Below are 17,308 nucleotides of genomic sequence, written 5' to 3'. Positions count from 1 at the left end.
GAGCTAAAATATATAACAAGTATTTGCTCATTTAATCCTCACAATGATCCCATAAATAGTTGTCTCTTTTTAGAAATGAGGACTTATCCAAGATCATAAAGCTCTTAAGAATTCAAAAGGACAGAGCTATTATAAGCACATGTAGAAATTCATTCATTCACTCAAGTAATATTTTAAGGGCACTTTGAAAGGACAGGCACTATTCTGGGCACTTGGGATATATTAGTGGGGAAAAGGGAAAGAATCCTGTCCTCAAAGAGCTTGCATTTATTCTAGCAAGATATAAATTATTGGGCATGTGAGAAGGTGATGAGTTCTCTGGGGGAAAAAATATTAGAGCAGTATATTAAAGTTAGAAAGTACATGATGGGGGATGGAAACTGATGAATAGAGCTGAGTTTGAGACTGTTTTTAGTATATCTGAGAACGTTGGTTTATAATAGAATCATTTAATCCAGTCACATTTACTTTTATGAACTGATACTTTTAGTCTTTGTCATTGTATGTTGTTTTTTGTCTTCTTGATGTTTCCTTCTTTCCTTACTTTTTGTTAAGTAGGCCAGTTTAACGTTTTTTGAAAAGTATTATTCTACTGATGGTTACTTTATATCATGTATATCCTCCATTTCTTTACTAATAAAGCAGAGAAATTAAGCTCCATAAGGCAGTCTTCTTCTGTATTCTATTACAGAGCCTAACACAATGGAAGGAGTACTAAAATATATTTGTTCTATGAGTGAATAAATTAATAGTACGTATTAACTACATCATCATAATTCTGCTCTGGGACCAAAGGTAGACATGGGATAGGGGAAATAAAAATTAGAGAATGCAGAGAAAAGTAGGAAAGAATGCTACAGAGGAGAGTGCCTCTATCCGAATCTGATATTAACAATGATATTGAAAAATTTACCCATCCTCTTGTACCTCTGTTTTTTTCTCCTTGAAAAATAGGAGAAGTGGATTGGAACAGTGGTTCATTGCCTTTTTATGAGTCACAAATCCTTCTGAGAAATCTATAAAGGCTATCAATCTCCACAAATATCATGAAGAACAATAAGTTGACATGTTTCTTAAGACAATGAAAAGCCTTTAATGGGTACATTGTTAATGTGACATGAAAACATTAATGAAATATTTATAACATTTAGAGGTAATTAAATAATTCACACACGCAAACCCTCTTCATACTTAGTAATAAGGAAAAGCCAAAATTCCTAAGCTGGAGGAAAGCATTTAACTAAAGACAGAAAAAAAGATTGATAGGTGTTGTGAAATGCTTTGAAATATATTAAAGTCCATTATCTTCTTTTAAGTTCTCGCAACATTCATTTCAGATAGGGATGGAGTTTTTTAAGCTTAGCTTTTCTTGACAAACCAATTCTGATTGGCCGACTGCATGTCTTAAGAGGTAATACTCTTGAAATTCCATGTGAAAAGTTACTACCTAAAAATATAAGACAATAAAAGTATGTAAGGGAGTAAAAATTACTGTTTCTAAGCTTAAAACTGTTTCCTTTTATCATAATCTAACATTTACTTAGTCACTGAACTAAATGTTTTGAAGACATTAGTTTACTTAATCCTACCTTCATTTTTCAAATGTGGAAACCTCAGCACAAAAAATGTTAAGTAACTTTCCCAATATAAAATAGCAACTAAATAAAATCAGCATTCCAGTAAGGCAGACTTAACAACAATAACAGTATGTAGGTTCTTAAGGTTAACTTGATATAGTGGCTTTAAATAAACCATGTCATTTTTCTGTTAAAACCTGAACAACTAGGCTATATTGTTAATAATTATGTTTGGCTTCTGATAGAGATTAATTATCAATAACAGAGAACAAATGTATTTCATTTGTTATATATCAATGGAGGGCTCTGATACTGAAGCTTTTATTTAACATCACGCTATCATTTTCAAGAAAGTTCAAAACATTTCATGGAGGTATATCTGTTACAAAATCGGTTGACCAGACAGATAGGATGAACTACACTTGATAGCAAAATACAAAAAAGACCTCTAATTTTTAAAGTGCTTTTTAAAAAAATAAATAGTGATACACATATGTAAAGCTAAAAATGTATCACACTTTAAGCAAGCTTTAATGAATTAGTATGACCTTAATATAATAGCACATTACATTGAAATGAAAACAGTGTAATCAACCTAATGCTAAATCTGACATAAGATTAAAAGCATGATTTCTATTAAGTTGAACACAACAAAAATCTGTGTGTGCATCTATGTAAACAATAATGAAATAGCATACAAAATTTAACTATATTTAAATAGAGAGAAGAACACAAAAATAGCTATAAATCAGTTTTTGATACCTTATTCAACATGAAATTATAGTTATATAAAAAATAAGAGGGAAGTACATACCATTAGATTTTTTTTTTCATTTTTTAGAAAGGGATTGTCCAAATAAAACAAAATTATTGTATCATACCTGATACACTAGATTTGGTTATAAATTAGATAATTTCAGCAATTTATGCAGAGTGGACTTCTTCACTATGAGATTGTTATTTCAGAACGAAGCCATGATTAGTGTATCTGATTACTTTTTCAAAGTATAGCCTTCCTGTTTCATATTCTAGTATGACAGATACTTCTAATAATTTTGCAGTGAATGGGAAAACATTGAACCAATTTGTATCAGCAGCAGATCTTTTTAAAGCCTATGCCCTTCAACAGTCATTAAGCTGTGATCACATAGATGTGCTTCTCTGTCTCCTTGGCTTTCCTACATTGCTAATAAATAAATAGTGATCCCTTTTATTATTGCTATATGCTGGATCAGTCTATTGTTTTATATTGTTTAACAATTCTAAATATTCAAGCACAATACCATAAGTTGTTTATTTTAAAAATCACTGTTTAAAAAAGGTCATGAAATCTATTAGTGGTCTTTCAGAAATAATATTAACTCAATTGTTTTCTAAATCATTGCAATCCACAAACTAGTAGCACCTACATTTGTTAGGAGCTTGTTGAGAATGCAGAATCTTAGGGTCTACCCCACAACAGAATCAAAATTATTTGACAAGACACCTTGTCATTTCTTTTATATACAATTTGTATATACATTGAGGTTAGGGAAGTATCAGTGTTGAATGATATGTAAAGCACCTGGTGCACTGGCTGGTTGGTATATTACTCATACTCACAATAATTTCAAACTACTTCCTTGTCTACACCACAAGGAGAGGGGAGACAAAGAGAGACAGGATGCACTGGAGACATTAGTGGTAGAAACTTTTGTTGGAGGCATGATGATGACAAGTGGGTAGGTATCAAAAACATTTCATCACAACCAGGAGTTTCCCAACCTTTAAAAATCACACTGCATACCCACTCTGCCTGTGCAGTTAGTTAGTCCATTCTTAGTATCTCTACTTCCCAGTATCTCCCCACTTTTCCTTATGAATTTTCACAAGCCTCGGGAAGATCACTCCATTTTTATGTACCTGGAAAGTGAATCCAAGATGACTATCCTAACATAGTATTAAATAATTCCAGCTGACCGTATAATTTCTCATATTCAGGACAATGAGGCACTTTTCCTTGTGAAGATACAATAGAGTATTATGGGTTCAGATATTTCGAATGAATGTAATATGTCCAAACAGTGTGTATTTTGTAATCTTCCTCATATATCCATTTCATTATCACAATTGCAATCATGATGATAATACGAGCACAGGATCCCTAATGTTCCTCCGTTCTATCTCAAAATATGTTCCTAAACCCAATTTGTTTCTTTCTGTCCTGGAAGGAATAACCCCTATCCTTTGCAGGCTAATTCCACCACTCTGTTTCTAGTCTCACATAGTATAATTACCTCAGTTATTCCCTTGGTTCAGGGGAGAACAGACTACCTGTGAGCTTTTGATCTTCCATTGGCATGGATTAGTTTTTATGATTATTTCATTGTTAACTAAGAAAACAGGGAAAGATGCAAATCTAAAGTGACCAAATCTTTACTCCAGTACTAGAAACAGAATTCTACTACTGATGAGAAGCCAGGAAAAATGTTTTGAGAAATGATGTTTCTCATCTTCTGCAATTGCAGATGTTTTGCTTAATATATTTCACCTACATCATTATTCTTCTTAGATCTAGTCTTATGTAATACCAGAAATTTCTTACCATATGAAAATTTAGTCAATTAGAACACCATTTCCTAATTTCAGTTCTACCTTACCTAGCCCTATTGGTCCTAGAAGTTAGAGTAGATGGTAGATTTGGTATGTTTTATTCTGATATCACAGACTTCTTAGGCAAAGGATAGGTTAGTTGTTTAACTTTTCTTTAGTTTTATTTTTTTACTAGTAATCAAAAGTTTAAATGGCATAGTCATAAATCATGTTAATTTATCTAAATGATACTCAATTTTTTAAGTTATTAAATAAAATGTCCAGATAAAAAGCCCCATATTTAAAGGATAAACATTGATAATAAATATATGATTGTAAGTAGCATCTCATCAGTGGAAATCCAACTTAGATAAATGTTTGTTTTGGTTTTCCCAGTATTACACATATTAGATGCATATATTATATTCTAAGTGGCATTTTAATTTTTAGCCAATTTTTAACCATTGGAATTTGGATCAGTAAATTACTATTTACAAAAGCATTAAATATACAATCTAAGTATATTTTCCTCATGCTAAAAATACAAGAATGCAATAATCATCTCAGAAGGTATTCTAGCAAATAACTAAAAATCTTACCTCTCCTTAATAAATAGTTAAATTTTTCTTCCTTAAAATCATCAGAGAAAAAAGCAGATCTTTCAGGTAAAGGTTTTTCACCATCTGAAAATAATGATAAATCTGTTATAGAAAAGAGTAACTTTTATGTAAAATGTTAATACTAAAAAACAATTATGTTTTCAGAAACATTTCTTTCCATTGGCTCCTAATATTTAGATAAATGAATCAAGACTTCTTGAAAACTCCTTTTAAAAATGTAATCCCCTTTCTACAGCATCTTACTATGTTGAAGGACAGTGACTGTGAACTTGGTGACAAGTAGTGATTTTACAGCATCTTACTATTTTGATGGACAGTGACTGTGAACAGGGACGTGGGGGCAACTTAATGAAGGGGGGAGCCTAGTAAACATAATGTCCTTCATGTAATTATAGATTAATGATACCAAAATTTTTAAAAAATTAAAATAAATAAATAAATAAAAATGTAATCCCTTGTTACCTTGACTTCTGTGTATTATTTAAAGTTTAAATAGCCTTTCATAAGAATATGATGGGCATCAACATGGTTTACTCCTTATCTTCTTTTACCCAAATTATGTATTTGGTTGACACAGAAAAAAGCAGCAATTTTTCTTTTTCTTTTTATCATGAGAAAGAATATGTTAAAATTAATTTCATACCTTCCTCAGGAATAGAATAGAGAAATTCTTCCTCTGACTTTCTTGGACAGCAATATTCATTTGGAACTTCCTGTTCTCCAATACTGGATACCGTTTTCCATTTAAATAAACTTTGGTGTCTTTTGTGCATATTAGGACACGCTGTTATGTCACAGAATGAAGAAGATGCACATATTTTGTTGACTGTAGCTATTTTCAAATCTCTTGTTTCTGTTTTTACTGCCTCAATATCATTATTTCCTTTTAAGTAAGTTTCTTGCCCATTGTTTGTTTCCTCAGAGCTTTGAATTTCATTTTCCTTACTGATTTCATGAAACATACGTAGTTCTTCAAGCACTAAATCAAATTTACTCTTCATCTCCAAATCTCTTACTATTGTCAGAGCTTCTGTTGATAAACACTTGGCAGTTAAATCCTGAAAACGTTCATTGTTCCCTACACTCAAATCAGTTTCAAACTGATGATTAACACATTCTGTAGCATCATTCTTTGGATGACAATGGTTTGAATTAGCCAACTCAGTTTGTTGTAAAATACTCCAATTTCTGTCGGCTACATTATTTTGATTAACATATTTCATTTCTTCCACATTTACCTCCGTACCCATAAACGGAACTAGTTGCACAGAAAACATGCCATCCATTGAATAAAAACTATTTTTCTCTTCCTTTTCTACTTTAATATCTTTATGAACTTGGCAACTGTTTGTTAAATTTTGTGGTGTGACTTCTACTTCCTCTCCCAAAATTGACTCATGTTTTTTTCCTTCAGGTACACTTAGCAAGTTTCCAAGATTTAGCACATGAGTTATAGTTGTGGGATTGGTTTGTTCACTATGTTTTGTGTCACAGTTTGTCAATATGGTTTGTTGCTTAATATTAAAGAAATCTTCAAATATGCACTTAAAATTAAAGCTTCTGATCCTATTATGCTCATGTTTTCTTTCAATATCTAAATCTTGGTTGTGTATATTTATTTCATAAGTTTTTTCATTAATATGTCTATGGTCGTTCTCTATCATTTTAAGACCAGAGTTAACATGAGTTTTCACAGTATTAGGACTACAGTAAGCCCAATGTTCCACATTCTTGAATTGTTCAAAACAACTCTTACTTTTGTAACTAATTTCTTTTGTCAAAAGAGGAATTTTTTCATGTGTCTCAAAAATTGGAAAATGTGTATTTTTAGTTGCAATACTGAAGGAATTGATGGTCTTTTTCTTAGGCTCTTTAGAAACTTGCTCAGTTTTAAGTAGCTTTCTTTTCTCTAACATAGGTTTCATGTTACCTTCTAATAGTCTTGAAGAAGTTAAAATCCTCATTAGATACACAGTATGATTTTCCCTTATGTTTTTTGAATAATTCAAATACACTATCCATTTGAAAATGCATCCCTCTTCTAATTTAGAATTATTTTCAGTTCTTGCTAAACAGTCAAAATTATTGAGCAAAAAAGCTTTGCTGATTTGCAATATGATATTTGGAGATTCTGAAACACTGGCTTGTAAATATATGCTTAATATACCATTCTTGCCATTGATAATCATATTCCTAGTTACTAGATTTTGAATATCAATTTGCTTTTTACACTTCAAATTTTCATACCAGGTTAAAATACTATTATCTTTTTGATTTCCTGAAATGCTTTTATGGAAATAAAAAATTTCTATAATGAAACTTTCAAAAATGTCACTTAAATGGAAGTCTTTTTGTGTAGCAGTATAGCTCAGCTGTAGCACATTAATGTTTTCCCCTTTACTATTTAACCAAAATAATTGTTTTAGAGCTTTTTGGCTATCTAATGTTGCTATCATGAGATGCCTTGATTGTTCTTCATATGAATTCGTGGCTTTTGTATTGTGATAGTCTTCTTTGCTTAAAAGAACTACTTCTAATAATTGCAGCACAGTTAATTTTTCTCCAGTTTTTTTCATATCTTCACATTTAGTCTTGTAATTTTCCATAACCCAACAATTTTCTCTATTTTTTCTCAAAATATGTCTAATATTACAGTCCCAGCTTTGAGATTTTTCCAATCTGGTATTTACGTAACTGTCCAGGCATGTTTCCACTTCTTTCCAATCTGGACTTTCTAGTATTATAATGAAATTATTTTCAGAGTCTCTTACATCAGACTTGATACTACTGCGGTTATAGCAGTTTAAACTGATCAAGTCTTTTATTCTCACACAAGTATTTTGGTTGCTGAGTGACTGTTGGTTACTCTTAGAATATGAAGAAAAAATACCTTCTGCATCCACAATTTTTTCTTCATCCTGTACCTTTTGCTTCTTCACATCAGGTCTATTTTGGGACCAGTAAATGTCTGTGAAATCCCTAACATATGCCTTATTTTTGTCCTTCTTTTTCTTTGCTGTTTCCTTTAAATAGACAGAACACATTTTGTTATTCAAATCAGTTGGAAACTCAGGGATACTTATTGTGCTGCTATCTCTAAAACAGCTGGATTTGGCCATTGCCACGCTGGGCTGGTTTTGAGGTTTTGATATTTTTAGAAATGTGGATGTTGAAATGTTATTTTCCTTTTTATTTGATGGCATAACACTGTCAGCCTTACATCTGTTGTTAATTTCATGAGATGTTGATTTGGTTTCCTTGCAAAAAGTAACATCCAAAAATAGACGTTCAGCCTGTTTTATGTAACCGTTGTCCTGAATATTGTCTCTCCCTTGGACTAAATACTGTCTTCCATCCTCGTCGGGAACTGCATGTCCATGGTACACAGAGGCGCGGGGCAGAAGCTGCCCAGCCTCCGCTTCGGCGCTCTCGCTGCAGGGCACGCTGGACACCGACTGGTCACCTGGTTTCCGGTCCAGAAGCCCCAGTTCAGAAGACCTCCGGGAAGCCCTCCCACAAGAACCAGGATTTCGTGAGGGGAGGGACTGCCGACAACTGTTCGTCCCAGATTGTCCATTTGGGCCCCCCAGATTACATCTCTGCTTCCCGCTGACGGATTTCTCCGCACGCGAAGCCGTGGAGTTACCAAAATTCGCGTTAGCTGGAACAAGGAGCGCCTTGAAGGGTCTGGGCGAAAACTCCCCGACTTTTTCCACCTCAGACAAGCGAGGCACCAAAGGCAGCCTCCAGCTCAAATCAGACGCAACCCCGGGCTCCTGGAGTCGGAGCCGCTTACTGCGGGGCGGCTGGGAATCAGGGTCCCCAGGAGGTGGCGAGGGGGAGGCGGACTCCCCGAGCTCCGTCGGCTGCGTCGTGTGGCGCGTGAGCGACATGACAGCGAACTGAGAAGAACCGCCCGAGTTCCCGCCAGGCTTCTGTCTGTCGGCCGGCGCGAGGCGGCTCCGCCCAACCCAACCAGCTGCCGCCCTGGCCACGCCCCCGACACGCCCCCTGAGTCCCGGCTTCAGCCCCAGCTTCGGGGCCAGCCACGCCCCCCACCACCCGCGCGAGACCCAGGTCTGTTTCAGAGCGCAGAGCGCCAGGGTCCACTACCCTGTGCGTTTCTAGCTCCTCTTTCGAAAGCCACGGACCCTGACCTAAATATTTCCTCCCATCAGGTAGAATTAAAAAGAAAAGTCAGAATCTCTTTTTCTAAGAATTTGTGAACGGAAACATTATTTTTAAAATTCTAAATTCCATGTTTTCCTCAGAAGCGGCTTCTCCACAGTTGCTCTTGAGCGTATGGTCCAGGAAAGTTGTGTCCTCCTGTCAGGACCGGACTCAGTTGCGGTGTGTGTGGAAAAGGTTTTTTAAACGCTCTTAATCATCCCGGTGGCATTTCAAACTAGATTTCCACATTTGAAGGGAAGAAGTCACTGGTACTTCCAATCTGAGTATTTCAGGAAAATGTCTGCGGAAATTATTACCCAGATAATTATTAATTTTCACTTTAAGACTGTAGAAAGTTTCGTATCCACTGTGGGATGCCCTCCAGTATTATGGATGAAATACTTAAAGTAACAATTGTATCTTGCAACTGTTTCATTTATTTTAAGAAAAAATAATACAGTTCTGACTCATACCTGATAGATATTGTAAATGTTATCTTCTCTGCTTTGAGAATAATTGATTTCCAGGCACTTCTGATTTTTGTGAATTCCATAACCATAAAGAAAATAATTTTCAAAATATTTATTACTATTATGTACACGTTTATAAGAAATATATAATTACCACTCAGTAACCCAAAACCCCAAGCCCCTTGATGATTGTTTCCAAGTTGATAAGTTTTATGTCACCTGGTAAAAATCTGTAAGAAATACAATAATGTATCACAGGAATTCTAACTTCAGAACCCATGGGAGCATTACAGGGCAAGATACAACTGGCATACTACTTGAGGTAATAAGATGTTCATCAGCCTCCTGTCTTGTAAATACTCTTAGATAAATTGTGATTCCAGTTCTGGGCATTTGCTTTGACTTTAGCTTGTAAATTCCTCCAGAGAAATGTTTACTTAAATCTGTAGAAAGCCTTGCTGGATAAGCACTCCATCAACACTATAAATGAGAATGTGGCAGCAGTTCAGATTATACATTAGTGATTTCTTGAAGTTCTATATATCTTAAATTCCTTTGTTCTTTATCCTAGATTTTCCACAATTCTACATTCCATTCTAAAGCAATCTGCTCTAAGCTTGAAGGACAGCTTTCATAGCTAAGGTGGTTGTAATTAGTGCACTAAACATGATTTTAGGAACAAGCATTCTATCTGTAAAGAATATGCCATAGTTTTGCAATTCTAGATTGGTCTGTAATTTAGTATTTGATTCTTCATCTTACTAATTGGGCCAAGAACACCCTATTTTTTTAAAGATGGCCATCACACCATTATTTAAAAACTATGCACTGTTTAAGGACTAAAACACAAATAAAACCCAGAAGTATTCAATGTAATTCAACAATTGTTTGAGAACTGTCTAAGACACTGCTGGATGTACAGAAATGTACGCTGTTTTGTTTTCTATCCTGAAGAAACTTATAGCAATGATGACAGAAAAAGAAGTCTTTTCTTGCACTTCCTTATTTAAATATTACACTACTGAAATTACTATTTATGTGGGGGTTTGCTTTATTTTTAAAATGTTACCTTGAAAATAGACTAGTGATAAACAAGAAATGCAAAAGGTTTTATCCTCCACCCATCATTATTAAAATATTAATGGCACTTGTTCAAATCTTACCTACTCTTCCAAGCCCACTGCAAATATTTTCAATAACAGTAAACTGCTTTAAGGACAGGACCTGTCATTCCTTTCAGCTTGGTATCTTTTCACAGTTCAGATCTGAATGAATGAAAGAATAAATGAGTTCATGAGATAAACCCCAGAAGGCAATGTTGACACAAGGTCCCACTAGAGTTAAGTCAGAAATTCACTCTGCACTTCGAGATTCCTAAAGCCTAATGTCCTAAGCACGGTGTGCCGTATCTTCACAACGAGGTCCTACTTTAACTTTTGGTTTCATCTCTTTTTCTAGTTTGCCCTGTGCTGCCTACCCCAGACTTACTTTCTTGCTTTCCCACGCATGTTCTCAATGTCCTTCTCTTTCTGCAACTGACAAATTCCTCCTATTCAGCCCTATGGGTTCTACCCTCAAGTAATCTCCACCGTGAAAGCCCTTTACCTCCTTATTCTATCCGATCTCCAAGAAGAATTACTTGCATCCTCATCTGTGTTCCTATAGAACTTTATTTTCAACTGTACTATAAAACTTAAAACATCTTACCTATGGGTTGTCTACAACCCCCTCCAACAGACTAAGTGTTAAGGCAAAGATTTATTCATTTTTGCATCATTTTTGCACTAAGTACCTTAGTTAATAAGAAAAAAATTGAATGTTATTACTGTTACTATATCTTTACCAAATGGATTTAGTGGTGTCTTGAGAGTGTTTTAAACTTTGTTTTGGTTTTGGTTTTATTTGTTAAAATGGAGACTTGCTTGAAACTATACCACCACAAAGATAAAAAATTGACTTTAACCATTACTGGTTTTAACATTTAAGCTTCATGATAGAGCCAGATTATTTGACACCACAGTTTTGCTCTTTCATGTCTTTCAATAAATTGTGTAAATGGTGAATAAATATGCAAAGCCTAAAACTTTGTTTCAGACTGACAAGATAATCAAATATATTTTAAATACTTAGTAAGAACCACTAACAAAAATAATTAAAACCAATACAAGAGTTAGAAAGGAAAACATCGTCACTTACTAAAAATATTTAAAATAAATATGGCTATAAATAACAAAAATGGCACTTTTTATCAAGTTACTAAGAAGCACTAAATGGGAAAATATTTTAGAAAACTATGATGCTGTATATATCCACATATTCAATTAACCTTTCAGCAGAGTGATAATGGTAAATTATAACATAAATATAATCTTAATTAAGACAATGTATGTGTAAGTATTTTAAACCATAAACCACCTCCTTTCTCAATTCAGTCTCCCGAAGTAGAAACTTAGTGTTATTCTTAACTTTTTTCTCTTTTTACTCTCTCCAACATCCATCCCCTATGTGGATATTTATCAAGTCTTTTTGATTTTACATCAAAGAATACCCTGAAATTAATCCTCTATTCCTTATCCATAATGTTTTAGCTTTATTGCAGTCCCTCGTCATTTCTTGCTGAGAATATTGCAATAAGCTGATATTTTACTAGCCTCAACTTCTTTAATTCCTTAAATATTATAAGGCTCTTTCAAAGTTTCAGTCTTAGGCATATGGTGGTTCATTTGCCAAGTGTAAATGGCAGGTCTTACTTAAAGTCATTTGCAGTGATTCCAAAGTTTATAGCCATCTTGTGCCTTTAGAAACCCACAGTCTTAGCTGTTCCTCGTTCCTTTGTATTTCTAAATCTTACCTCATTAATGTACTATGATAGTTTCTGCATTTTAGCAATAGTATTTTTCATGGGCTCTCTGTTCTGGAAAACCAGGTGGGGATATTCAGCTATTTACAACATCCATTTGATGTTCTAATAAATTTCAGCTTCAATTAAAAGATACTTTACTGCGGAAATGAAAGCAAGAGTGTGTATTATTTTGAAATTCAGGTGATTATAAATAACACCTTTTTTAAAAATAGTTGTGATTTCTTTTCAATTAACCTTTTACAAGAATCTTTTATATGATTTTAAGATGGAAAATGTCTATCACTTACATCATACAGATTTATAATTACTTTTGTTGCTTTCTCCGTTGTACAGTTTTCTGCTGTGATGAGTCACTTTGGTTCGTTGCATGAGAAATATTTAGCTGGACATTGCAAATTCACAGAACTACAATTTACTTAAAATTTTTAAAGAATAAGATGCATTTGTATTAAATCAAAATACATTTAACATGAAAACTGTGCTGAACATAATTTAATTTCTTAACATTGAAAGCAACATAGTATAATATGTTGGTGAAGAGGCTCCTGGGGTCAGACTGTCTCTTTGAATCTACGATCTGCTTCTTCCCAGCTGCATAATGTGAGGAAATTACTTAATCTTTCTGAGATGCAGATTCCTATAAGTGGAAATGATAAAGTAGAATTACCTCATAGGGTGTTGTGTGGATTAAATGAAATACACCATACATATAAAGCATTTAGAACAGTGTTGGACATGTAAGTGTTCATTACAATTCTTAAAAAATATGCTATTATTATTAATGTCTAACTAGCAGTGCTCTGGACTCAGTATACAGGTTTAGATGAACTGACTGTCAGCATCTCTTTCCAACTATGTGTTTCAATAATTTCATGTGGGTAGCTTGGAGTGGGCCATGATGGAAGTATTTACATCACTGAAATCAGCAAACACTACAAATCAGGGTTTTTTTCTTTCTATAAAGCCAACTGTTAAACAGTTATTAGCATGGTATTGAATCAAACACTTACACTACTTCAGATACAGTACAATGTAAATCAACTCTCACTACAGAATTGTAGCTGTAACAAGCCAAGCAGTTTTTTTTATAGTTGATACACAATCTTACATTAGTTTCAAGTATACAACACAGTGGTTCACCAGCTACCCATATTATTAAATCCTCACCCCAACTAGTGCAGTTACTATCTGTCAACATAGAAAGATGTTACTGAATCATTGCTTATATTCTCCATGCTGTACTACCATCTCCATGACCAATTTATATTATGACTGAGAATTTTTGTGTCCCTTTATCTGCCTCCCTGACCCCACTCACCCACCCAGCCTCTCCCCCATGGTAACCACCAGTCACTTCTTAGTGTCTATGAGTCTACTGCTGTTTTGTTTGTTTTGTTTTGTTTTGTTTTTAGATTCCACAAATAAGTGAAATAATATAGTATTTGTCTTTCTCCACCAGCCAGGCAGCTTTTTATATCTTGTTTGGCAAAGGTCAAAGATAGGCAATTTGACAGACTATATTGATGCCAGGACATACTGTAAAACTTTGCTAAGTAAAATACAACTATGTTAGTGTATTTCAATTTCATCTGATACCTTTTTGAGTGGAGAATCCAAACTTGCTTACATAAAAAAAAATAACTTTCAATATTTTAAGTTTGCTTATAGTTTTATGATTTCAGGATGGATATAGGTTTAGTTTGGGGGAAAATAATGGATCAAAAGGATGCTGCTTCTATCATTATCTAGGGCAGAGTATGTCACTGTTTATATCAATAATCATTGACAACTGAATAACAGTTTTCAAAGTACTTTAGGTAGATGGTCTCATCTGATGATTTTAACTCTGATTTGCTGAACATCTTTTATGTGCAAAGGACTATGCCTGACACTGAAGTAAATATTATGATATATCAGATATAATCCTTGTCTCTAAAGAATGCATTCTAGCGAGAAATATGCATATAAAAGGATAAGTAACAATGTGGCCCATTCTATAGCCTAATCAGGCCATTCACAGCTTTGTCCTAGACTATTTTGTATCCTGATTTCCAGCCACTTCATTCCTAGGTCTCTCACACTCTGCCACTTAAAACTGCTTGGTATTCTCCAAATAGTTACGTTTTCTTCTTGTTGTTTAACTCAGAAAACATTTATTGTTATGAACCAGGTACTGTATTAGCTATTAAGTATAGAAAAATAAGACAAGTTTTTCTTCAAGGTATTTACAATATAATAGGGGAAACAGACATACAGAGCTTATTACAGTATAATAGGATAAATGCTACAGTAAAGGAATACACAGACACTGAATAGAGGGGACCAAACCTAGTCTGGAAGCTTAGGGAAGAAAATGTGCTCAAAGCTGATTCTTGAAGGATACCTTCATGCATTCTATTCATTTGAGCCTGTAATTTTCTACAAAACTCCTTTTCTTCTCCATACTAATCAATTTTTCATCCATGTTCCCATAGCATTTCAGACATCTATTATAATACTTATAAAATTATATAATGGCTAGCTGCATATATACTCTCTTCTTCACTAAATTATTAGCTCTTTGACACTTCACCTTTGTATTTCCAATGCACAGCAAGGGACCTACCCTACAACAGGACAGTACTATTTTTTTAATTGTTGGTTTGAATATATACCGAGAAATACATAAGAAAGAGCTATTAAATACTATATTCAGAAAAGGATGAAATCAGTTTTAGATAGGGTAGATAAGAAGGCTTCAGAGGAGAGAACTGAACTGGATCTTAACAAGTGGGGTCTAGGCAGCCTCAGGGGTGTAGTGCCAACTAGAAAATAAAAACTGGAAAAATAAAACTCTATTCCTCAGAGACATAGGAAGTAGAGAAATAGCTGTAGCATTGGACTGACAGGCAGAAGTAAAGATGAACTGATCATAAAAGTCATTGACCCATGGACTCTGGTTATAGGAAGAGCCAGCCAGTCAAGATGAAAATCAATGAAGGTCTAGAGGAAACTAGGTGATATTTTTAAAAATAACGTCTAAATAGGACTATAATCCAGTAATTTATCTATACTGAACATATGTACCAATAAATGCCTCAGAATTTTTCTAATGATAAATAACACATGAGTTTGGCACATTCTTCATAACTAAATTCAGCATGCTCTAACATTAGTGGACCTTATAGAGATGAATTAATGACAAAAAAATGTGATCAAAGCCATGACTCCCTTTAACAGCTTTTTAGAGTTGTCTTCTAGAAACAGCACCAAGAATCATAGAAACAAGGAGGGAACATAACTTTGGGGCATGGGGAGAGACAGTTAGTTGCCTGCTGCAGTGTGCTGTCACATAATTAATTCTATTAAAGAATATTTTCTCTGATTTGCAAGTTTCTTACAGCAAATGCCAGATTTCTCACAGATAATATACCCCATGAGGAAAAATGTAGGATGAGCATACATGTATAGTTTTGTAATGTTATCTGACACACATTCATTACATACATAATACTTATTGTTCCACATAACTTACTCATGAACAGAAAGGAAGGAAAGTTGCAAAATGTCACTTGCTTTGCAACTTTGCCTGAGCCCAGTCATACTAATCACCCACTTCTGCAGTCACATACCTGCTGCCAATAGCTAAACCTGTCATCTCTGGAGACCACTCAGGGGGATTCTAGATGTGACTTCCTTAAACTTGTTTAGTTCAGTTCTTGGACAATAACCTGGAAAAACACAGATATAGGATGTGGACTCTTTAGTTAGTTACAAAGTCATCTGTGAGAAAACATTAAATGAAGGTAGGGGCTGGGCTTGGACTATGATGTTTAGCTAAGTAGGGACAGAACCACCGTGATCGTGGTTGGAATGAAGATCCTCTTTCTCATGAGAAAAGCCAAAAGGTAAGAAGGAAAGGGAGAAATAGAGTCATCGAGGTCATATATTTCCAAGTTGTACTAATTAGAATATAAAGGAAAAATAACTATGTGTATTCTCCAATATAAAAGTATTATAGTGAATCAAAGGATTATAAATAGAATTTAGTTTAATATGTCTATGGCCAAGTTTTTTACACATAAAAAATAACATTTAAAAAGGCACAGAGGTTTTCTTTTTTGATTTTTGCTATATAATCTCTAATGGGTGGAAACAAACAGAAAGTTATTTAAAATGAAATAATTTTAGTACAAAATATGTGCTCAACACTGCACTTGAGTTGCCATGATCTTCTCAAAAGTATAGGTTTGCAGTCATGAATGCATAAATATGTATGTGTCTTTCTGTTGACAAGCCTGCTTGCATAAAAATGTAATGGCAATATCATCTTCTCTACTTTTACTCTCCAACTCCTCTTTGCCAGAATAAGTGAAAAAAATGAAAGACAAGTATTTTAACTTCTGCATGACATTGAAGAAAAGACCTCTTCATTGGCTGTGATTTATAAACTAATTGCCTCAAGCCATAATTAATCATCCCTGAAGTACCAATACAAGTTCAAACTATTAGGAACATCAATACAGAAACAAAATATGCCAGTTTAAACTCCAAAAGGAAAGTTTGTGTTTGCAGGAAAGTTTGGTACTAGGGACAAACAAGTAGAAGGCTAGAAACAGAATTGTGGCATCATTCACCATTAACTCTGTCTTCAGCCCTTGTCCTCTGGTACAGACCTACGGTAAGATCATAAGGATTTGCATAGAGTCAAAACTGCATTAAGTGCACTGCTCATAAATGCGCTATCATTGAATTTTTCAGAGGCTTCATAGAATTACAAGACTATGTGTATCTTTTTAATTTTTTTTAAAGTATTCAAATTCTGGCAGGAAAACAACCTTAAAATTCAGGGTATTTCAACAAATTTTGTTTCTATTGCTTTTTATGAATGAACACTATAAATTTGAATAAATGTAAACTGAAATCATACTAAGAACTTGAAGGTGGAGAATAATGTCTGGAAATCTATTGAGAGGCAACATAGAGAGCAGTGAAGAACATAAGATTATGGACTCTGTATTCCGGCAGACCTACTCATGCTTCTAGTATCTACGTCTT

At 34.2% G+C, this 17,308-nt stretch overlaps 1 protein-coding gene across 1 annotated transcript; it reads right to left on the bottom strand.

The window, feature by feature from the left end:
* Positions 1-1,102: 1,102 nt before the first annotated feature.
* On the bottom strand, positions 1,103-9,477 carry RAD51AP2 (RAD51 associated protein 2). Its single transcript, XM_017649884.3, has 3 exons — positions 5,412-9,477; positions 4,748-4,831; positions 1,103-1,447 (listed from the first exon to the last, which is right to left on the bottom strand). The coding sequence occupies exons 1-3, from the start codon at positions 8,659-8,661 to the stop codon at positions 1,329-1,331; spliced, it is 3,453 nt and encodes a 1,150-aa protein (XP_017505373.3). The 5' UTR covers positions 8,662-9,477; the 3' UTR covers positions 1,103-1,328.
* Positions 9,478-17,308: the final 7,831 nt, after the last annotated feature.

Source organism: Manis javanica, chromosome 1 (genome assembly GCF_040802235.1).
Source record: "Manis javanica isolate MJ-LG chromosome 1, MJ_LKY, whole genome shotgun sequence".
Taxonomy (NCBI): Eukaryota; Metazoa; Chordata; class Mammalia; order Pholidota; family Manidae; genus Manis; species Manis javanica.
The sequence above is the reverse complement of the archived record's forward strand: the minus strand, read 5'-3'. Positions and strand labels throughout refer to the sequence as shown.